This window comes from Hyperoodon ampullatus, assembly GCF_949752795.1.
Source record: "Hyperoodon ampullatus genome assembly, chromosome: 19".
Lineage (NCBI taxonomy): Eukaryota > Metazoa > Chordata > Mammalia > Artiodactyla > Ziphiidae > Hyperoodon > Hyperoodon ampullatus.
In genome coordinates this window covers 9,124,787-9,146,629 of record NC_136932.1, presented here as the reverse complement: position 1 = coordinate 9,146,629, position 21,843 = coordinate 9,124,787, and the positions used below count along the sequence as shown (strand labels likewise).

At 54.9% G+C, this 21,843-nt stretch overlaps 1 protein-coding gene across 6 annotated transcripts in view; it reads left to right on the top strand.

The window, feature by feature from the left end:
* Nucleotides 1-21,211, top strand: part of ARHGAP27 (Rho GTPase activating protein 27) — a gene marked incomplete at both ends in the record, with an annotated part of 28,702 nt that extends 7,491 nt beyond the window's left edge. The window contains 16 exons of one of the 6 annotated variants that reach the window (XM_079725992.1): nucleotides 8,728-8,784; nucleotides 13,195-13,602; nucleotides 13,851-14,033; nucleotides 14,252-14,332; nucleotides 14,407-14,490; nucleotides 14,881-14,948; nucleotides 15,255-15,345; nucleotides 15,876-15,980; nucleotides 18,554-18,652; nucleotides 19,623-19,728; nucleotides 19,882-20,004; nucleotides 20,078-20,176; nucleotides 20,367-20,444; nucleotides 20,531-20,665; nucleotides 20,822-20,927; nucleotides 21,034-21,211. In XM_079725992.1, the coding sequence (XP_079582118.1) occupies nucleotides 8,728-8,784; nucleotides 13,195-13,602; nucleotides 13,851-14,033; nucleotides 14,252-14,332; nucleotides 14,407-14,490; nucleotides 14,881-14,948; nucleotides 15,255-15,345; nucleotides 15,876-15,980; nucleotides 18,554-18,652; nucleotides 19,623-19,728; nucleotides 19,882-20,004; nucleotides 20,078-20,176; nucleotides 20,367-20,444; nucleotides 20,531-20,665; nucleotides 20,822-20,927; nucleotides 21,034-21,211 (2,001 nt within the window). Of the gene's footprint in view, nucleotides 1-8,727; nucleotides 8,785-13,194; nucleotides 13,603-13,850; nucleotides 14,034-14,251; nucleotides 14,333-14,406; nucleotides 14,491-14,880; nucleotides 14,949-15,254; nucleotides 15,346-15,875; nucleotides 15,981-18,553; nucleotides 18,668-19,622; nucleotides 19,741-19,853; nucleotides 20,005-20,077; nucleotides 20,177-20,366; nucleotides 20,445-20,530; nucleotides 20,666-20,821; nucleotides 20,928-21,033 lie in introns of those variants that run through there. The other 5 variants (XM_079725991.1, XM_079725990.1, XM_079725989.1 and 2 more) reach the window with 5 other exon arrangements.
* Nucleotides 21,212-21,843: the final 632 nt, after the last annotated feature.

The window sequence follows — 21,843 nt, the reverse complement described above, 5'->3', positions numbered from 1 at the left end:
TTTGCAGTGACAGATTTTTTTTTCTTCTTCTCATCAATGGTAATTAGTCTTTTCAAGTTTTCCACTGGTTCTGTAGTTAATTTTGGCCTTTTCGTATTTTACCAGGAAAGTGTTCCTTTTTAAGTTTTCAAAGTTTTTCATAAACCTACAAAAACTGTATATATTTTCTGTTTAAGGGATGTAAGGGTCCATATGTATCAAATCAAGTTTATTGATTATATTATTCAGATGCATTTCCTTTGTTTGCTTCTTTTTTTGTCTTTTGTTCTGATTCTGATAGAGGTTTATTAAACCTCCCACTCAAATTCTCTCTGTAAATTTATTCTTGTACTTTTTTTTAAATTTATTTATTTTTGGCTGTGTTGGGTCTTCGTTGCTGCACGCGGGCTTTCTCTAGTTGTGGTGAGCGGGGGCTACTCTTCACTGCGGTGCGCAGGTTTCTCATTGCGGTGGCTTCTCTTGTTGCAGAGCACGGGCTCTAGGCTCACGGGCTCAGTAGTTGTGGCTCGCGGCCTCTAGAGCGCAGGCTCAGTAGTTGTGGCGCAGGGGCTTAGTTGCTCTGCGGCATGTGGGATCTTCCCAGACCAGGGCTCAAACCCGTGTCCCCTGCATTGGCAGGCAGATTCCTAACCACTTCACCACCAGGGAAGCCCTCTTCTTGTACTTTTAATAGTTTTTGCTTTTTCTGTTTAACTATAATGCTATTGGGAGCATACAGATTTTAACTGTCCTATCATCACAAATTGTTCCTTTATATCATTATGCCATGTCCCTTTTTATCCTGCTTAGTGCTTAAACCTGAAATTCCACCTTTCTGTTATTAATATGGCCATGCTTCCTTTTTATTTCATTTTATTTTATTTTTTGCACTTGCTGGTCTCTCAGTATCCTTTTATTTTCAACCATTATCATTTTTTTAAAGTATATTTCTTGTACATATCATATCACTGTTTTTTTAAAACCCAAGCTGTCTCTTAATGGGATAATTCAATCTGTTCACATTTCATTTAACAATTGATACACTGTCCTTGATTTTATTACTAATGGTTTATTTTATTTTATTTTATTATTTATTTATTTATTTGGCTGCGCCAGGTCTTAGTTGCGGCACGCGGGGATCATCGTTGCCGCGTGGTGTCTTTAGTTGTTGCGGCATGCAGGATCTAGTTCCCTGACCAGGGATCAAACCGGGACCCCCTGCATTGGGAGCGCGGAGTCTTAACCACTGGACCATCAGGGAAATCCCACTAATGGTTTATTTTACATTTAGTGGTTTACCTTGTGGTTTTCTTTTCCCCTTCAGTCAGGTTGCTCTTGATTCCCTTTTTCTCTCCCTGTTAATCTGTTGTCCCGCTGCACTTTGCTCGTCATTAGTGGCTTCTGCTTTTCCCTGGGGTTCCTAATCCAGTGTGTTGTAGAGGATGTGTGTGATGAGGATTCTTTTTCTCAGCAACCCACCTGGAGCTCTCAGAGCACTGTCAGTCTGTAGACCTGGGTCTTTTTCCAGCTTAGGGAAATCTTTTTGTCACATGATTATTGTTTCTTTTACTTTTTCTTTCCTTTGCATGTTAGCTCTCCTGGCTGGATCCCACCAGTTTCTTATCTTTTCCCTCTTTACTTCCATCTCTATGTGCTTTTGCTCTGAGGTTTGAGATATTTTTCTGCTTGATCTCCCAGGCCACACATTTGAATCTCAAGAGTGACTATCTTCTCCTTCAATTAGTAGTACAACAATATATTTTGAGTTCTAAAATAGTCCTTTTTTTCCTTCTTTTGTGCCTTACTTGAATCTCCTTGAGTTTTTATTTTTTGTTCATGTTGTAATTATATTTTCCAGCCCTCTATGTTTCGAATAGCCTCAAGATGTTTTTTTTTTTTTTTTTTTTTTTTTTTTTTTGCGGTACGCGGGCCTCTCACTGCCGCGGCCTCTCCCGTTGCGGAGCACAGGCTCCGGACGCGCAGGCCAGCGGCCATGGCTCACGGGACCCGCCGCTCCACGGCACGTGGGATCCTCCCGGACCGGAGCACGAACCCGCGTCCCCTGCACCGGCAGGCGGGCTCCCAACCACTGCACCACCAGGGAAGCCCCTCAAGATGTTTTTGTTTTTGATATTTTTTTCATCTTTATTGGAGTATAATTGCTTAACAATGCTGTGTTAGTTTCTGCGTTATAACAAAGTGAATCAGTTATACATATACATATGTTCCCATATCCCCTCCCTCTTGCGTCTCCCTCCCACCCTCCCTATCCCACCCCTCCAGGCTGTTTTTGTTTTTTTTTAAACCAGGTAGTATACTTACATGGTTTAAAAAAAATCAAAGCAATATTAAAAAGTATCTAGCAGTAATTCTCACACACACCGTTGCTTCCATGCCCTGCTCTCCATTGGCTCAAAAGTCGCCACTTTTATTAATTCTTTTTCTATTCTTCCAGAGTTTCTTTATACAAACACAAACTGGTATCAATATATATTTGATTGTTTTCTGTCTCTCTTACACAAAGATAGTATGCAGGACACAGGGTCCTACATCTTGTTATTTTTTGCCTTTTTGATTTAACAGTGTATCTTGGAGATTGTACACAGAAAGTATCCTTCCTTATAGCTACATGGTTTCCCATTGTAGGGATGTATCATAATTCATTTAACCAGTCCACTGTTGATGGACACTTGGATTGTGTCCTATCTTTTGCTATGACAAACAACACTATAATAAATAATCTTTTACACCTGTACAGGTAAATCGAGGATAAATCCCAGAAGTACAGTTGCTGGGTTGAAGGGTAAACAGTAGGTATTTGTTAGATGTTGCCAAATTGCTGTGGGTGGGGCTTATACCAATTTGCTCTCCCACCAATGCAAATGAGCACGACTGTTTCTCCACAGCCTTGCCAACTGAGTGTCATCAAAATTTTGGTTTCTGCCAATCTGACAGTAAAATGTATTATCTTAAGGTAGCTTGAATTTGCATTTCTCTTTCCAGTGAGAATGAGCATCTTTTTACATAGTTGAGGACTATTTGTTTCTCTTTCTCTGTGAATGACCTGTTCCTATCCTTTGCCCATTTATCTGTTGAATTATTGGTCTTTTTCTTGTTGATTTCCAGGAGGTCTTTCTGTAGGGAAAATCACCCTTTGTCTATTACATGAGTTGTAATCCCTTGTCAAAGTTTGTCTTTTGACTTCCCTAATGGTAATTTTTGGCCACACAAGTTTTCTTAAAATACATTTATGTAGTCAAATGTATAACTCACTTATTTTATGGCGTTTAGATTTAGAGTCTTTGTTACTAAAGCTTTTTTTTTTTCCCCCCTTTGGCTGCACTAAACGGCATGTGGGATCTTAGTTCCCTAACAGGGATCGAACCCGCGCTCCCTGCATTGCAAGTGCGGAGTCTTAACCACTGGACCTCCAGGGAAATCCCACAAAGGTTTTTTTTAAAAGAGAATTTTGCTTATATTTTCCTCTCTGAGTATTGTTGTTATGGCTTCACTTTTAACATCTGAATCTTTGGTCCTTTGGGGGTATGTCTGAGTGGACAGAGAGCGATGGCGACTCACCTTTAATCACCTTTTCTTTCCAGATGGTCATCCAGTCGTCCCATCCCCCTTTACTGACAAGTGCTTCTTCCTGCCATGATTTGTGATGGCGTCTTTAGCGTGTCCTGCGTCCCAGTCGTACTGGGGTCTGATAGCAGTGGCCAGTTTGGTGGCTCTGTTTGTTCCACCTCTCTCCAGCCCCTGGGCCATCAGAGGAGTGGAGTTTATTATGAGTCTTTGCTCATCAGGGCTGGGGGTGAGCTTGGTGGGGGGGTCCCTAGAGCAGCGGTGGTCTCTGCCAGTGTGAATTCTCCCTGCCTCCTCGGCAGGCCCAGCCTTAAGGACAGAGGGTGTTTAGCCCACCTGCTTGGCTCCCCGTCAGCTCCTGGGGGCAAGGGGTCTGGACAAGGCTCCCCCTGCCTTCACCCTAGGTGAAGTCCCGTGGCAGGGGCAGTCTACACCAGGGTCTCCCGGGTCCCAGCCTCTGTCTCAGGACCTCTCACCTGTGCCAGCCAGGTCCTGCCCACTCACCTGCACCAGCTCCCACTTGGTTTGGGCAGTAGAGGGTAGCAGCTGGGAGAAGAAGAGAAGCAAGGCATGTTTAAGCTGCTATATTTCGGAAGCCCTGGCCCCAGAGCTATATCTTAAAAGGAGAGAAATTCCTTTGTCCGTGACAGATTGGGAGTAGGGGAATGCTGGAAGGGCCGGTCTGTTTGCAGATAAGAAATAATGAATACCAGTGAGGATGAAGAATAGAAAACAAAAAAAGTTTGAGGGTTTTTTTTCTTTCTATTATGAACTTTTTCAAACATACCAAAAAGAAAAAAGAATACTGAAGTGAATATAATTATACTTACCAGCCAGATCCAACAGTTACTGTCTTCCATGTTTGTTCTATCTTTTTTGCCAAGAATAAAATGATAAAAGTTACAAATTCCAGAGTCCGTTATATTTCATCCTTGAAAACTTCAGCATGCACCTCTTAAAAATGATCAAAAATGATCTTTTTCTCTATCACCGTGATACCGTTATTATATCTAACAAAATGAACATTAATGCCTTAATATCCTCTAAGATCCAAGCCATAGTCAGATTTCGCCCATTATCCTAGGACAAGTCTCTCACAGCCGGTTCAAACCAGAATCCAATCCTATGCATTCAGTGCATTTGTCTCTTAAATCTCCCTTGACATCTCCCTTCCTTTCCTTTTGCCCTGACGCGGACTTGTTAAAGAGACCAGACCAGTTGTCCTGTAGAATGTCTGTTTTAGATCTGAATGTTGGCTTCCCTGTGGTGATGTTCACGTGCTCCTCTAACCCTGGTGTTACCTGGGGACTGGGAGGTCTGAAAGGTTTCCGCAGGCTGGATCGCCAGGGCTCCGAGACAGATGATACAAGGGAAGCAGGAATGGAGGATGATTCTAGGTTTCTGCTTGAGCAGCAGAGGTGATGCTGAGATGGGGAGGAGGATGAAGATGAACTCGGTTTGTGCATCTTTTCAGTGTACCAAGGCCATCCTGGGGCGGGGGAGGGGGGAGTTGGATTTCTCAACCTGGAGATACAATTGCAAGTTGTTAAGCTAATAAAGCTGGTTGAGCTTTCCCAGGACGGTAGAGTGAGAAGCAGAGATGAGACACCAAGCACCCAGGAGATGGACAGAGGAAGGAGCCAGACCAAGAGGCCACGGCCTGAGGCAGTCCAGGAGGGGGAGAATTATAAGGACTAAGGACCAGAGAGGAGTCAGGACAGACCAGGACCAAATTAGTCATTGAGGAGGTTGTGGGAGACCCGGGCAGGGGGCTGGGTATCTGGGCGAGATGGTGGGTGAACGCACTCCTTCAAGAAGTTGGCTCTGAAAAGGAGGGGAGGGCTGAGTCCTGGGACACACTTTTTTTCTTTCCAAGATGGAGAGACCTTGAGTTTGTTGAAATGCCAAAGGGACAAAGGCTGGAGAAGGGGCTGGAGAGTAGAGGTGAGGCAGCTTCTGAGCAAATGACAGTCAGTCGGGTTCCCGGGCCCGTTGGGGAGGTCGGCTTGGACAGGAGGACCCTGCACCCCCATCAGGGGAGGGAGAAGGAAAGGTGAGCACAGGGACAGATTCGCTTGAGGGGGTGGCAGAAGATGACCACCCGGTCACATTTTCCCACCTCCTGAGGTTGGCTCATAATCACCGCGCTTGCTGGCCAGTGGGGTCCTCAACAGACCATTTCTGATTCCTCCTGGCCCAGCAGCAGGAGACCTCCTGGGTGTCTGCCAGCCTTCCTCGGAGCACAGGGGGTGGTAAGTGGCGAAGGGGCCCCACCCCAGGCCTCACCCCACCAAGTAACCTGGAGATACAGTTGCAAGTTGTTAAGCTAATAAAGCTGGTTGAGCTTTCCTAGCACAGTGGAGTGAGAAGCAGAGATGAGACACCAAGCACCCAGGAGATGGGCACCAAGAGGCTGGGAGCAGAGTCCAGAGCCAAGGGCACCCAACTGAAACCCCAAACCAGAAAAGCAGAAGTGCAACCCTGCTTTCTTCCCCATGTCCCCATGTGGGTGTGGGAACTCAGGTACCTGCTTGACTCTTTTGTACCAACCAACCCTTTGAGGTGGGGAGAGAGTGACAGCCCATTCTATGGATAAAGAAACTGAGGTCCAGAGATTCCAGGGGCTGCCCAGAGAGACACTGAGACAGAGTCTACACAAGAAGCCAGGTCTCTGGACTCTGGCTCCATTCTTTTTTCCCTTTAATTGAATGGCGCTTCTGCCCCAAACCCAGGAGAAGAAGCTCACCCCAGGTCATTGTGTTTGGAATCTCACACTAAGTGCCTCTCAGGGGGCGGGGCCAGGCATGGCTCCCCGCTGCACGGTGGTGCACCCCTCGCTCAGGGTTAGGGGTGGATACGGAGTGAGGCCTGGACTCTGTGCTGGAGAAGGTGTGCTCAGAGGAGGGTCAGACGTCAGAACAGGGGCGGTTCTGTACACGGCTAAGGCCCTGGGGACAAAGATCACGACTCATTCCCGCTCCCCGCTCCACCCCAGCCCGGGCGGCACAGAGCAGGCTCAGAGGCAGCCAAGGAGTTCCTGTCCCCCCTCCCCCGGCCCCCCTTAGCCAGCCCCTAGGCTCAGTCACTGGTCTGTGGGCATTTCTTTTGCCTCTGGTCCCAGAGAGCTGATAGGGTTTTCTGGTTGCACCTGCTCCTGGCCCGATACTTCTATGAGAGTTTTGGAGAGATGGGCGATATGCAGCTGGCTTGTTGTGTCCCCTCCCCGCCGCACGTGCCTCTCCAGGCGCCAGGGTGTGGTGAGCGAGGAGGACCCTGCTGGGGAGCCGCTGTGGTCAACACCTCCTCTCCCCGGGGGAGGGGAAGCCCAGGCAGGAGGCCTCAGGAGCCAGCCTAGGTGACCAGGACAGGCCACAGCTGCGTGGGTTTTGCTCGGTCCCTGAAGTGTGGAGCCAGAGCCCAGAGGGAGACCCCAGGCGTGGGAGCCAGGCCTCTTAGAGGGGAGGAGCAGTGGGCGGGGTGCTGCCTGCCTTTTCTGTGGTCCCCGCCATCCCCTCACTGTCACTCCTGGTCCCTGCCACAGGGAGACCCTGCTCCCCAGTTTCTCCTGCGGGGCAGTGCTGAGGGCCTAGGTGCCCGCACCTGTCCTCCTGTCTTCCCTCCCCACCCCAGCTCCTCCCTGGTGGCTCAGCTGCTCTGGAATTTACAGAGATTCTTCCCTTCACTGGGGCTTGGCTCCTTCTCTCTTGGTGACTGTGTGTGTGTGTGTGTGTGTGTGTGTGTGTGTGTGTGTGTGTGTGTGTGTTCCCTGGCCCTCAGGGTGGGGGCAATGTGATGTGCCATATGTGTGACAAGTGGGGACTCCAGGCCTCTCTGGGGGATTAGTCTTGCCCCTGGGCTGCTGGCTTCTGAGTTGGGGCACAGGGGATGGTAGTGAAGTGATACTAGAGCCCTGAGGGCAGAGTAGGGCATAGGCCTCAGACTTGCTCTGAATGGGGTCTCCCCAAGTGTTCCACACCCCAAATCTACACCATGCCTGGCTCGACTTGGGTGTCCCTGTCCTGAGCCCACAGTGGGTGCAGGGGAGGAGAGCCTGGGGGATGTGGGCCGGGAAGGAAGGAGAGCCAGGGCTGGGGGGTGAGGGATTGCTGAAATGGGAGATGAGGGCCCTGGGATACAGGTGGGAGGGTGAGGGTCAGAGCGTCCTGTTCAGCCACTGCGGGTGAGCCTGCGGGCTGCCGGGTGGTGGGCACTTGGGGCTGAGGAGGAAGCACCTCTGAGGGGATTAATAAAGACAAGATGGACCCCAAAGGCTCGGAGGAGAGGCCACAGCTTCTCATCCAGGACCTGCTGTGCCCTCTGTGGGCACCCACCTGGTGAGGGGGTGAAGAGAGGAGAGGCCAGAAGAAAGCTCTGAGGGTAGGGTGGGGTGGGGGGCTGAGTCCCCATCCCCTTCTCTGGGTCCATGGAGGGCGGGGGAGGGGCCCGGGTGTACCTGCTCGTGTGTGTGGGCACGCAGGTGAGGGTGCACGCATGCGTCTTGGTGACCAAGGCTGGAGGAGGCGGACCCAGGCGGTCAGGCGGGTAGATGGTGGTGTGGCCAGAACCCCGCCTGTCATCCGCGTGGCTGGAGGGGTCCAGACACCAGCTCCCTGCGATACCACGTCTGCCCAGACCCCTTCCTCTTTGAGACATCCCCCCACACACAAGCTTCCTCTTTTCCATCACATCCTCCCTGGGCCTTGGAGGAGTTGACGGCCACTCGTTGTCCTGTCTACACCAGCCCAGGCCCCAGTACCCAGCTGCCCGCTCTGCTGGCCCCCGTCTGTGCAGCCCACCCCTCCCCCACCCACGGGCCCAGTGCCGCCCTCTGTGCAGCCTGCTCCGCGTCTGTGTCTGGGCCTGGGATTCAGAACTCCCTGGTAATCAGAGCACTGAGTGGGGGGTTCAGTGGTTTCCCTGGACATAAAATACCCCTGCCCCGAGGTACCCCTACCTGACTCCACCCCACCCTGTCTCGGGCGGCTTCCTTCTCAGGCAGCATTTCCGCAGCCCTGACAGGAAATGGGCTGGAGGCTCAGCCTCCCGCCATCGCAAGGCAACTTCTTGTTTCCCTGTTGCCCTGTACCAGCCCTGGGCTTGTGCCCCTTAGCTCCACCCCCAAAGCCTTCCCAGGGCTCCATCCCAGCAGCTCAGGGGCCCAGGATGGTGGACATCATTGCCAAGCTGACCAGGAGGCAGGGTCGGGGCCTGCGGGGACAGGTAGGGGACCCTGGCACTGGGGGGAGAGCTCAGCCTCTGATGGGGATGGCAGAGGGGTCTGTGGGGTCAGGGGCTGCCGGCAGGCCTCCATCCTCCGGCCCCCTTGAGGGAGCCTCCCGGAGGTTGGGACTCCTCCCTCCTTTTCTCTTTCCTCCCCTGAGGCCCCGCCTGTCTGAGAGGGGCGGCATAGGGATGCTGAGAGGTGGTGACCTGCTTCGGGGCTGGCGGGGGAGGGGAGAGGCAAGGCCCGTCACCTGCCTGTGGGCGGGGGGAGGGGACTGGATTTGAGAGGGGCACAGGGGCAGCTGGGTGTGGTGACAGCCAGGCCCCTCTTGGCTCTGTTCTCCGGACTGAGGTGGGAGACCACTGTCTCTTTCCCGCTCAGTGTCCCCTGTGTCTCTAACACGACTGGGATCTGGGGCCCAAGAGCCCCTGGTGCCCTAGTCAGACCCCAGTTGACGGGCTGTGTCTGCATCTAGTCTGGGCCTCCAGGAGCTGGGGGAGGGGTGGCAGCCCTGCTCTAACCGGGGAGCACTCCTCCTTGAAGGCCTGAGGGCCTGGAGGGCCTGGCTTCACCACCTGGCTTCCAGGAGCCAGTCTGAGCCTGTCTGAGGCTCTGCCAGGAGAGGAAAGTACCTCTATCTCAGCACTGCGGGGGCTCTACAGAGAGTTCTAGAGTCTGAAAGGGCCTCGGGGCTACTGCAGTCCAGCTCCTTCCACAGCGCTGCAGCATCCCTAGCAGGGGTTCGACTCTGCTTGCCCACCTCAGACGAAGGCCCCTCACAACCTTCCAAAGCTGCCTGTGTCTCTGGGGCAGCTCCAATCCTTAGACTGTGCTTCTCTCCAAGGGGCATTGCCCTGCCCCCATTTGGCCTCTGATTTGCAGTCTGGAGCTCCCCAGTGTAATTCTGTGTCTTCTCTTCCTGGTGACAGTCACGTGGGGGGCCTCAACTTCTACCTCCCAAATCTCCTCTCTACCGGCTGGGGGTGTTCCTTGTACAAGGTCCCGATCAGCCCGACCAGCCTGGGGCTCCCCGTGGACTCAGAGCCAAGGCCAGCAGCCTGGCCACGTGGAAATCCCCACTCCCAAGAGCCTGTCTCCTTCCTTGGCACCCTTCCAGCCCCTGTCCCCGGGATGAGCAAGGCCGCTGCCTCAGTGGGTCCAGCTGGGGTGGGTAGGAGATGTGTCCGGTCATCCACTTTCCTCCACCCGCTGCCTGCATCCTGTTCTCCCAAGGATTTCCCTGGTTCCTGTGCCTGAACTCTCATTTTCAGGAAGTTCTTGCTCAAAGCTAACCCCAGTCTCTCCTGTAATATCAGGTGTGTTTGGTTTTTGTTTGTTACTGAAGTTTGGCATGGAATTGACTTGCGTACTCATGCAGTAAGTGTTTTTGTTTGTTTGTTTGTTTTGTTATAAAGCATTTAAAAAATATATTTATCTATTTACTTGGCTGCGCCGGGTCTTATTTGCGGCACGTGGGATCTTTGCTGCGGCATGTGGGACCTTTTAGTAGCAGCATTCGGAATCTTTAGTTGCGTCATGCGGGCTCTTAGTTGTGGCATGTGGGATCTAGTTCCCTGACCAGGGCCTGACCAGGGCCCCCTGCATTGGGAACACGGAGTCTTAACCACTGGACCACCAGGGAGGTCTCAGTAAGTGTTTTTGATGGATCGGCTGTGTGGCTCAGGGCATTGGGCCATCTCCTGGGGGTCGACTATGGTCAGTTACATCATCCTGGGTCTTGATCTCAAGAAACTCTTGCCTTTTGGGGGCAGAGAAGTTAGGCAGATGGGTGGCCAATGAACGGACCACCAAGGCAGAATGCCATCGGGCCCCAACAGAGCGACAAGCAGAGTGCCAGCGGGTTAGACTTCTCATCCGAGGGAGAAAGCCTCCCCCAGGTGAGGCTTGTGAGCTGAGCACCAGCAGAGGAGCAGGATTTGGACCAGCAGGGAATGGGGAGGGAGGGTGGTGGGTTTCCAGGCTGCAGGAACATCTGGAGCGAAGGCATGGGGGTAAGAAGATGCCTTTTGTGTTTGGGGGAGGGTCAGCAGGCCAGTGTGGTTGGAATACAGGATGCCACAGGAGGGCTGTTGTGGACAGAGAGAGAGAAGTGATGCGAAGGTCCCATTTCAGCCACACAGGAGCTTGTGGAGCGAGGGAGAGGAGTGGACCGGTGTACACAGGTCTTCCTGCCCCCTCCATGCCTGGGGCCCATCACACTGTCTCAAATGGCAACACCCCCTTCTATTTTTGTTTTCTTGTTAGTAGCAGTCATCACTGAGGTGCGGTGCATTTCCCTATCACCCTGGCTGGTGCCCTCCTCACCCCACCACCATTTACACACATATGCACTAGAGTGTCAGCTCCGCCAGGGCAGATTTGTGTCCATTTGTCCACGGCTGCATTCCCAGTGCCTAGAACAGTGCCTGGCACAGAGCAGGCAGATCTTTGCTGGCCAAGTGAATGTTTTTGTAGGCGCCTGCCCAAGGCCCAGTGAGAGGCTGCCTTGAGCGGGAGGTGCTTCCCCTCTCGAGTAGTTTATAGCAGCAGTCCCCAAACTTTTTGGCACCAGGGGCCAGTTTCATGGAAGACCGGGGTGAGGGGGCCGGGGGGGGATGGTTCAGGCTGTAATGCCAGCTGTGGGGAGTGGTGGGGCGCAGCAGCTCGCCCGCTGCTCACCGTGGGCTGTGCGGCCCAGTTCCTAACAGGCGGGGGACCACTACTGGTCCGTGGCCAGGGGGTTGGGGACCCCTGGTTTATAGCTTAGTGAAGGTGTTACAGCAACAGAGGAAGTTCTATGATTTTTTAAAAAATTAATTCATTTATTTTTGGCTGCGTTGGGTCTTCGTTGCTGCGCGCGGGCTTTCTCTAGCTGCGGCGAGCAGGGGCCACTCTTCGTTGCGGTGTGCGGGCTTCTCATTGGCGGTGACTTCTCTTGCTGCGGAGCACGGGCTCTAGGCACACAAACTTCAGCAGTTGCGGCATGCAGGCCCTAGAGCACAGGCTCAATAGTTGTGGCACATGGGCTTAGTTGCTCCACGGCATGTGGGATCTTCCCGGACCAGGGCTCGAACCCGTGTCCCCTGCGTTGGCAGGCGGATGCTTAACCACTGCGCCACCAGGGAAGTCCCTCTATGATTTTTAAAAAAAGATTTATTGAACAAAATTTTGATGCTGCAGAAAAGAAAAAAACTAAACAAGACCAAATCCAAGTCCTATAATTACCCTACCCAGAGATGACCTCCATTAGCATTTTGGAGAGCTTCTAAAAACACAAAATTGGAATTGTGCTAAGTTTACATTTTTGAAATCTGCTTTTCCCTTGTACCATTATGCATTCTTAGAAAACAGTATTAATCTCCTCATGCTATTCTGCTGCCTGGGGTTTGATAGTGTCATTATTTATCTTTCTGGTGGGTGCTAGGCTGGGAGTGGTGGGCACACAGGAGAAATCTCGGGAGAGATCTGGATCCTGACACCTGAGCTGAGTCCTAAAGAAGGAATAGGAGTCAGCCAGGAGGGGCAGGTTGTGAAGGAGCCGAGGCCTGCAGCAGACACAGCAGAGAGGCTGGGGGCCTCCAGCAACCCAGTGCTACTGGAGCTTAAAGTTCAAGGCAAGGGCCAGGAGTGGCAGGAAATAGGGGGGAAGACAGGCAGGTGACGGAAGGCCTCTGGGGCCCTGGTAAGGGCTTAGAGTTTGCCCAGCAGGTAGCAGGGAGCCGTGAGGGTGTTAAGCATGACCAGGCTTATATTCTGTGTGACTGGACCCTCCAGCCCACCTCACTTTACTTTGGAGGGGGACACGGGGCTCACCTTTCTTTGCCCTCCTTCCTCCTTCCCATCTGGCTCTTTCTCTTTCTCTTGTCTGCAATTGATTCTGAGGCCTGCAAACCCTGTATTGGGGAAGTTCCAGCTCCAAATCTGGAACCGGAGGCAGTACTGGTTCCAGTTCAGAGCTTTCTTGACAGAGGAGGAAGGAGGGCTGGGGGTTCTTCGTGGGGGCTGTAGAATGGAGCAGGGCCCCGCCCCCAAGTGTCCTGGGGCCTGGGACGAGAAAGAACTGGGCCCAGGCCATTTCTGTTCCTGTGCAAACTCTGATTCACACCTGTGAGTGTGCAGCTGGAGAACTTCGTTATCGATATTTTACTACTGTTAATAAATAATTAATCTAATTGTCCCACGCATCTGGGGCACTTCATACTTTACAAGGCACTTTCAAGAACATTTCCTCATTCTCTCTTCACTACAATTTCCGGAGTGGGCAGGGCAGACATTTTGCAGCTGGGGGAACCGAGGCGGAGAGGTGCTGTGACTTGCTGAAAGTCGCCCAAGTGGCGAGTGCCTGAGTGGGGACGATGTGACCGCGGGGCTGCCCTGAAGGTCACGTCTCCTTCCTCCTGCCGCAGGTGGATGACCTCCCAGAGCCTGTGTACGCGAACGTAGAGAGGCAGCCTCGGGCCACGTCGCCTGGCGCCGCCGCAGCCCACTGCCCCGGCTCGGTGTGGGAGACGCACACGGACGCGGGCACCGGGCGCCCCTACTACTACAACCCGGACACGGGCGTGACCACCTGGGAGTCGCCCTTCGAGACTGCCGAGGGCGCCGCCAGCCCGGCCACGTCTCCGGCTTCGGTGGGCAGCCACGAGAGCCTCGAGACCGAGTGGGGCCAGTACTGGGATGAGGAGAGCCGCAGGGTGTTCTTCTACAACCCGTTGACGGGCGAGACGGCCTGGGAGGACGAGTCCGAAGACCAGCCGGAGGACGAGCAGGAGATGCAGCCTGGCCTGAGCCCCGGCAGCCCCAGGGACCAGAGGGTGAGGGGCGGGGCCTCGTCTGAAAGGGCGGGGCCTGGCCAGGGTGGGCGGGGCTGGCTCTGAGAGCCTCAGAGAGAGAGGAGTCGTCGTCATGGGTGGGCGGGGCTATCTCTGAGAGACTTTGACCCCGCCTCTGTCTCCCACAGCTCGGGGGAACTAGGGTGAGGGGGCGTGGCCTGGGCCGAAAGGGCCGAGCCCCTGGGGTCACTGCTGGCTCTGAGAGCCTCTGACTCTTCTGCTCCCTGCAGCCCCCCACCCCTGAGACGGACTACCCCGAGTTGCTGACCAGTTACCCAGAGGAAGACTATCCCCCCGTGGGCTCCTGCGGTGAGCCCGGCCCCGCCTCTCCCTTGGTCACACCCCCAGGCTGGTCTTGCCACGTGAGCCAGGATGGGCAGACGCTGTACACTAACAACTTCACCCAAGAACAGGTAGGGGCAGTGGGCAGATGGTCCCAGACGGCCGCGGGGTCGCTCCCCTTAACACTCGAAACTGAAGTTCCCGCGCGGGCTCCAAGTCAGCCCAAAACCGAATCACCCACACCTGCCCGTGTAAACTCTTTGGGGCTATGTTGGGCTCTGGTTGGAGGGAACCTTTTGCTCCCCCATCATGAGGTGAGCTAGGTCCCTGACCATCCCTCTCCCCACAGTGGATGAGGTTGGAGGACCAGCACGGGAAGCCTTACTTCTACAATCCAGATGACGCTTCCGTTCAGTGGGAGTTGCCCCAGGTAACCAAGTGGAGAAGGGAGAGTGCCGGGGAGAGGAGGGGGGGGGTTATATATGACAGTGTCTTTCTTCCCAGGTCCCTGTCCCTGCCCCTCGAAGCATCCACAAATCCAGCCAGGACAGTGAGACCCCGGCCCAGGCCAGCCCACCTGAGGAGAAGGTAAGGGAGGCAGCATGTAGGACCTGGCAGGACCCCCACAGAAAAACTGAGGTGTTTCTGGAGGCTCTGGAGGCTGGGATTGGGTCTGGGAGGCACGTCTCCACCCGGAGCACTGGCCTGGGCTGAATGAACCTGGGTTCTGGGTCATGCCAGGCTCAGAGCTGGGCGAGGCTCGGAGCTGGAAGGAAGTCTCTCGTGCTGCTGCTCCTGCTGTGGGAGCAGGCACCTCACCAAGCAGCGGCCAGGTGCCGGCAAAGAGGGTTCAGTGGAGTCTCAGGCCCAACCTGTGGGGAGTGGCTGGCTGAGACGGGGGCTAGCCTCTCGCCCCCCACCCCGCCCCCGCCGTGTTTCCGCCCTTAACTGCCTCCTCCTTCCCCTTCTTTCTCTAAGATCAAGACCCTGGACAAGGCAGGCGTGCTCCATCGAACCAAGACGGTGGACAAAGGAAAGCGGCTCCGGTGAGAACCCGTCTGCCCCCAGACTCCACGGGGGGGCCTTAACGATGACGTTTACTGAGCACTTCCCGTATGCCAGGCTCTTGTTAACCCTCATAGCGACTTTATGAGGTCCTGTGAGGACCCTGAGGCACTGAGGAAGTGACTTGCCCCAGGTCCCTTGGCTACCAGGTGTTAGCGCTGGGAGTCCACCCCTTACGGTTGGGTGCCCCAAGCTGTGTTCTTAAACTCTGCGCCCTGCTCCTGGGAGTGGGAGGGGGGCCTCAGCCCAGGACCGAACCCACGCCCTGCCACCACCGCCCCGCCTAGGAAGAAGAACTGGAGTGCCTCCTGGACAGTGCTGGAGGGCGGCATCCTGACATTCTTCAAGGACTCGAAGACCTCGACTGCAGGTGGCCTGGTAAGGCCCAGGCGCCCAGCAGGGGCCACCCCATCTGCTCCTGACTCCTGTGGGTCTTCCCCTCATCAGCCTTGCCAAAGGCTAGGTCTGAGACCATGGAATATGAGTGTCAAGGGAGCTGGGCCTTGGCAGTGGGTGATGAGAGCAGGTCACTCCAGGACAAGCACTTCCAGCCACCTTGGGCCTGGGGACCAGTCCTTGAGGATGGACAGCTCCAGCCTGGTGGGCAGGGAGGCTGGGGACTGGACACACCCGCTCGCAGAGACGGGGCTGCACTCCTTGCTCCTTTCCTCTCCTAGGTGGGCAGGTAGCAAACAACCAGCCAGCCTGCAGGCTCCATGGTTAGGAAGTACCAGGATCTCTGGGGTCCAGGAACCCTTGGGCCCCCTGCCCCCAGAGCTGTGACCCCATTTTGTCCCTGAAGCCAAGGGAGCCTGGTAGATTGGAGCCAGGACGCTGTGACGGGCCCAAGCTGAGCCGAGGGTGCGCTGTAACCATGCTCCCTCCAACGCTTCTTCCCTTTCCCACAGAGGCAGCCTTCCAAGCTCTCCATCCCCGAGTACACGGTGGAGCTGAAGGGGGCCTCTCTCGCCTGGGCCCCCAAAGACAAATCCAGCAAGAAGAATGTGCTGGAGGTGAGTGGTGGGGTGGGGGAGGAGGAGAAGGGGCTTACTGATGGCTAGGGACCCTCACTAAGCAAGCCCCAAGAAGGTGGACCTGGGGAGTTAGGGCTGGAATTCTCGGGGGTCAGAACCAAAACTGCCTCCACCCTGGGGATCCGTCCACAGTGTTTCCTGGCATCACAGATTCTGCAGCTCCCTCTCCAGGAGTGGAGTTCACTGGAGTCCTTGGTCCTTGGGAAATGAAACTGTCATGCCTAGAAGCGCAGTCCTCATCCCAGCTGCTTTGGCCTGAGACAGACAGGAGGCTCTGGGTCCCCAGCTACTTACTCTGGTACGCTGGGACACCTGCTCTAGCTGGTAAGAGCCCAGCTTCCAACTGGCAGTGAATAAACTAGGGTAGTGGACACGTTTCTCAGGCTCTGCAGCAGGAAGAGAGAGGCCAGGTGGGGCCCAGGCAAGACCCTCCCAGGCCACCGTCCATGTGTTGTCTTCACCATCTTCACTGTTGTGTTTCCCTTCACTGTCCATGTGTTGTCTTGTTTTTAAACTACTCTTACCCTCACCTCAGTCCCCAAATGTTCTGAGGCAGCTCACAATAAAAATGCATATGGTGAGCTGGTAAAAGCCACTGAAGACCAGGACCCACAAAACAAGTTAGAGGAAGAGGGCAGTGTGAAGAGGGATTAGGATGATGTACAGGTACTAAAGTTGTCGTTGCTGAAAAAAATCACCTCCAGGTTTCCTGGTCGCCAGAGTGAAAAGAGAACAGCAATCAGTTACATGGCTCTTATTATTGGGGCGGGGGGAAACCTTCCTAGATTTTGAGGGAAATCAGTTTCTAGTGTGCAGCTCCGTTCGAGTTTAGTAAAGGGACTCTTGGGCTGGTTCAGCTAACATCTGATGAAAGCCCAAAAAGCATGACCTTCCATCTCAGCTCAGAAAAAGCAATTCTGCAAGGAGCTTGAGTGTGTCATTTAATGATAATTCACCCAGCTTCATTCGGTTCTAGAACCAGAGTATCCACAGAGCAGAGCTGGAAACCTGTTTTGTCTCATGAGCCACTCTGATCAGTAGGTCTGGAGCCTTCTCCAGGCTTAGCGCTGTAATCGACTAGCAATGTCTGCCATGGACGTCAGATTGAGGAGGGACCTCATATTTGCTGGGTATGTTCCTTCCTGATCTGGAGGGACATCCTTCAAACAGGGCTCTCTGAATGTCACTTCTCTGACCGGGCTTTTGATGAAAGTTTCAGAGGAGACGCTTCTGAGTTGTCTTTTCTGGCAAGGACTGGAAGGCAGATGGTGCTCTTGAGAGCTCCTCAAGCCGATGGGAAGGCTGACAGTCTTGAATGGAAATCCTGGAGGCCCCTGCTTCCCACTGGCTGGCAGCCATCCTTCCTCCACTCAGGGGTGACCTGTAGGTGACTTTGGATTTTTGTCAAGAGACCGCCCCAAATTCTATATTATTGAGGATGGCCGGTCTTTCTAGTCACCCCAGAGTCACAGAAAACTTCAGTAACAGTCCCCTGAGAATGGCTGGTTTGAGCTCGGCGTGCCTGTGCAGTCAACAGAATGAATGTCTTGAGCAGTATATTGATATGTAACTAGACAGGTGTACCTTCTGTATGAAACTCAAATATGAACTGATTATGTTTTGAGACAGCTGCCGAAAATAATGGCTATTGTTTTAGAGGCATTGTTAGGCCATTCTCTGGGATAACAGACAGGGCTCCTGTCACTTTAGGTTAGCACGAGGTTGTGCTATGTGTGGGCACACACGAGGTGTGCCCCCTGAAGCTTCTCTAGTCTTTGCGGGGAGGGGGATGGGATAGAACTTGCAGGTTTGTTTGGTTTTGTCTTGGAAAGCATTTTAAGTAGCATTCAAGTCTGAGTTAAATAGGTAGACAGCCAAATACAGCCCTCTCTGATTCTGGAAGTTTGTACCGTGTTGTCTGAGACAGTTTTTGCTGGCTCTGACTCTCATTTGACCCAAAGCTGTGGCAACCAACCATTCCCATCAACCTTGAATGCTTGGGTCTCAGAGCCAGAGGTTGAGGAGAGATCCATCCAAGTTGCCTTGTTCTTTGTAGACTTTGTTAGGGAAACAGCAGTCAGCTGAAAAATAGCCCAGGCTGTTAATATCTGCTTGCTCCTCAATAGTATAAAATAGTGGCTTTGGGGTCTCCCACCGGGAGTTTCTTTCATTGACTTTTTTGCTGGCCTGTGCTCTGGGTAGGCCTGCCGTGTTCTGTGGCTCATGCAGAGACAGGATGGGGCAGGGAAATGCACACCAGACCGTTGACAGATGTGCAGATCTTCTGCACTCAGATCCTTGCTCCTTCATTCACTAGCTATGTGTCCACGAGGAAGTTGCTTACACGCACTGTGCCTCAGTTTGCCCATCTGTAACACGGAGATGCTGTCACCTACCACTTTAATGAGGTGAAATACCTTGGCTTGGGGTGAGGCCCTTGGTCTATTAGGCTCTGAGCTCCTGGGGACAGGAACACATCACCTCTACCTCTGTATCCCCCCTGGGACAGACCCAGCAAACCAGAGATGACTGAGTGATTTGTGTCCCACCAGCTGCGGAGCAGAGATGGCTCAGAGTACCTGATCCAGCATGACTCGGAGGCCATCATCAGCACCTGGCATCAGGCCATCGCCCAGGGCATCCAGGAGCTGGTAGGCAGAGCTGGGGTCCGCCAAGGCTGGTGGGGAGGGGATGGGCAGCCATTATGCAGGGCAGCTGTGTCCACTGTGGGTGGGACCCTCCACTCGGGCACTGGGAGCTCCATGGCACCGGTGGGTAAGTAGCCCTCTCTGCAGATGCAGATGGGCTGCTGAAGAAATTAGCCTTTCTTAAGGAAGTGAATCCAGCCTCTGGGGTTGGCCGCACAGGAGGACTCTCCAGGTGGGCCTATCCTAGAGGAGTGTCCCATCCCACACTGAGGCAAGAGAAAAGTAAATACTCTGCTAAACAGCCTCAGGCTGGAAAGACAGGCCGAAACCAGAAGACAGAATTTAAAAGGATTGAATTGATGAGTCTAGCATTGTCTTTTAAGTTCAATATATCAATTGCATAAGTAGAGATGGGGCAGGCCCGCTCTGACAGCTCTTCACCTGGAAACTACCTGAGGCTTTTTGATCCTTAAGGCCCTATTAAGGGACCAGGCCACACTGGGTGCCCTGCTTGGCTGTATTAATAGAGGTAGGAATCCAGATCCAGGGAGGCGATGCCGGTGAGGTCGTTGGCAGCGCTCTGGCCCCAGCTCAAACTGCAAGCTCGAACTGGGAGCCACATATTGAGGAATACTGACCTACTGGAGTGTGTACAGAGGAGCTAAGGAAAATTATGGGGAAGGTGGACCAGGAACTGGGAGGTCGGTAGGGGTAGTCAGGGTAAGAAAAGGTGGGGGAGAACAGGGTGACTGTCTCCAACACCTGGAGGGCTCCATGCAGCCAAGGGGGGTGAGCGTTCTGGGGTTCTCTGGTGGAGGTGAAGGGGGTTGACCTGGATAAGGAAACAGCAAACTCCCTGCCTGGGGGTCTCCAGTCCAGGCCTGCTGGGAGGGCACTTCGGGTCTCTCACCCCATCCCAGAAGGACCCGCGGCTGGCCCAAGGCTCTGCCTGTCTGAGGCTGTGTGATTCTAGTCCGCAGACCTGCCCCCCGAGGAGGAAAGTGAGAGCAGCACCGTGGACTTTGGGTCGAGCGAGCGCCTAGGAAGCTGGCGGGAGGATGAGGCACGGCCTGGTGCAGGTGTGCTTGGGGGTGAGGCTGGTGGAGGGGGTGGTGGGCATCCTTTTGAGCAGGGTGGGGGAGGCGGGGTGGTGACGACCGGGCTAGGGCTTCTGGGCCAACCCCGGCGCCACCGACTGACCCAGCCCTCGCATTCCCATTCCCGTTGGGCAGCCGTGCCCACCCCGGGGCCCGGAGGTCTGGAGAGCGACCTGAGCAAGGTCCGGCAAAAGCTCCGCAAGTTCCTGCTGAAGCGGCCCACGCTGCAGTCGCTGCGGGAGAAGGGCTACATCAGAGGTACAGGAGGGACCCGGAGAGCTGGGCGCCGGTGGCGCAGGGGCGAGGCGACGCTGACGAGCCTTTCCCCCAGACCAGGTGTTCGGCTGCGCGCTGGCCGTGCTGTGTGAGCGCGAGAAGAGCCAGGTGCCGCGCTTCGTGCAGCAGTGCATCCGCACCGTCGAGGCCCGGGGTATGTACGCGCGCCGGCCGGCCGGGCCTGGCATTCCGGGAGCCTGAAGGCCTCCTTCCAGGGCCCCAGACGGAACCCCCGGGGAGCGCAGGGTCGAGGGGGAAAGAACGGGAGTTCCTGAGCAGGAATCATAGCAGGGGCTTTAGGGCCATCCCACCGAACCCGCTGTCAGCGCCTCCCTCCGCTCCAGGGCTGGACATCGACGGTCTATACCGCATCAGTGGAAACCTGGCCACCATCCAGAAGCTGCGCTATAAGGTGGACCACGGTGAGGCCCGTCCCCTGTCCCTGCCCCAGGTCCGAGGGCGCAAAGGGATGCTGACCTCCTCTTTCTCCCCTCCCCCCTTTCCGCAGATGAACGTCTGGACCTGGACGACGGACGCTGGGAGGACGTCCACGTAATCACCGGCGCCCTGAAGCTCTTCTTTCGAGAGCTGCCCGAGCCCCTCTTCCCCTTCTCGCACTTCCCCCAGTTCATCGCGGCCATCAGTGAGCGCCTGGGGGAGGTGGGGCGGATGGGGTAGGGGTGGGGCTGGGCTGCCTCAGGCACCCGTCTGGCTGGGACCGCCCCCGCAAAATACTGGAAGTCAGCCTCTCTGTTTCCCTCCCTCTCCTCTCTCCGCCTCTGACCCTTCCCCTGCCCAGAGCTGCAGGACCAGGCCCAGCGCAGCCGCTGTGTTCGGAACCTGGTGCGCACGCTGCCCGCCCCCAACCACGACACGCTGCGGCTGCTCTTCCAGCACCTGTGCAGGTGCGCCGGGGAGCCGCACGGGAATGGGGAGGCGGGCCTGATAGGACCCTCCCCCGCACGCCTCCCCCCAGCTCTGGGCCCTGATTCCACCCCACCCCCACCGCAGGGTGATCGAGCACGGAGAACAGAACCGCATGTCCGTGCAGAGCGTGGCCATAGTGTTCGGGCCCACGCTGCTGCGGCCCGAGACAGAGGAAACCAGCATGCCCATGACCATGGTGTTCCAGAACCAGGTGGTGGAGCTCATCCTGCAGCAGTGCGCAGATGTCTTCCCGCCGCACTGACCGCGGGCCCGCACCCCTACCCCCCGCTGCTGGCGCTGCGGACCTGGGAGTGGGGGCGGCGACAGTGGTCCTGCATAGAAGCGGGGCGGCTGGAAGCCACGCGGCTGGACTCTATCTCTGAGACCCTCCGCCTCCCACCAGTCCGCAGGCCGGTGCGAGTTCTGCACCTCTCGGTTCTGAGGGTATGGTGACCCCTGGTGGGCAGTTCGCAAAATGTGATTTTTTTTTTTTTTTTTTTTTTCCCCTCTGATTTGGCCTGTTTGCGGGTTAATTGGGCTCTGTTCTTTATCACAGCGCCAGCTACTGTGCGTGTGCGAGAATGAGGGGTGGGGGGAGAGTTTTCTGGGAAGGCCGCTGTTGCGAGGAGGAATTTGGCCGAAGGGCTTCCTGGCTTCGTCAGGCCTGCACCTGGTGGAGGCCTTCAGGGAGACCCTGTGGGTCCCTGGCCCCGTGCATGGCACTGTGCCCATCATGAAGCAGCAATCGACAACCTCCCTGCTGCGGAAACAGGACTGAGCCGGGCCTCCAACGGGCAGCTGAAGCTGCCTTTCCCCAGGCCTCTGGGCTGAAGCTCCTGCCAGGCCCAATCACTGGCTGGCTGTAGACCCTCTTCATTGACTTTCCTGTGGGGG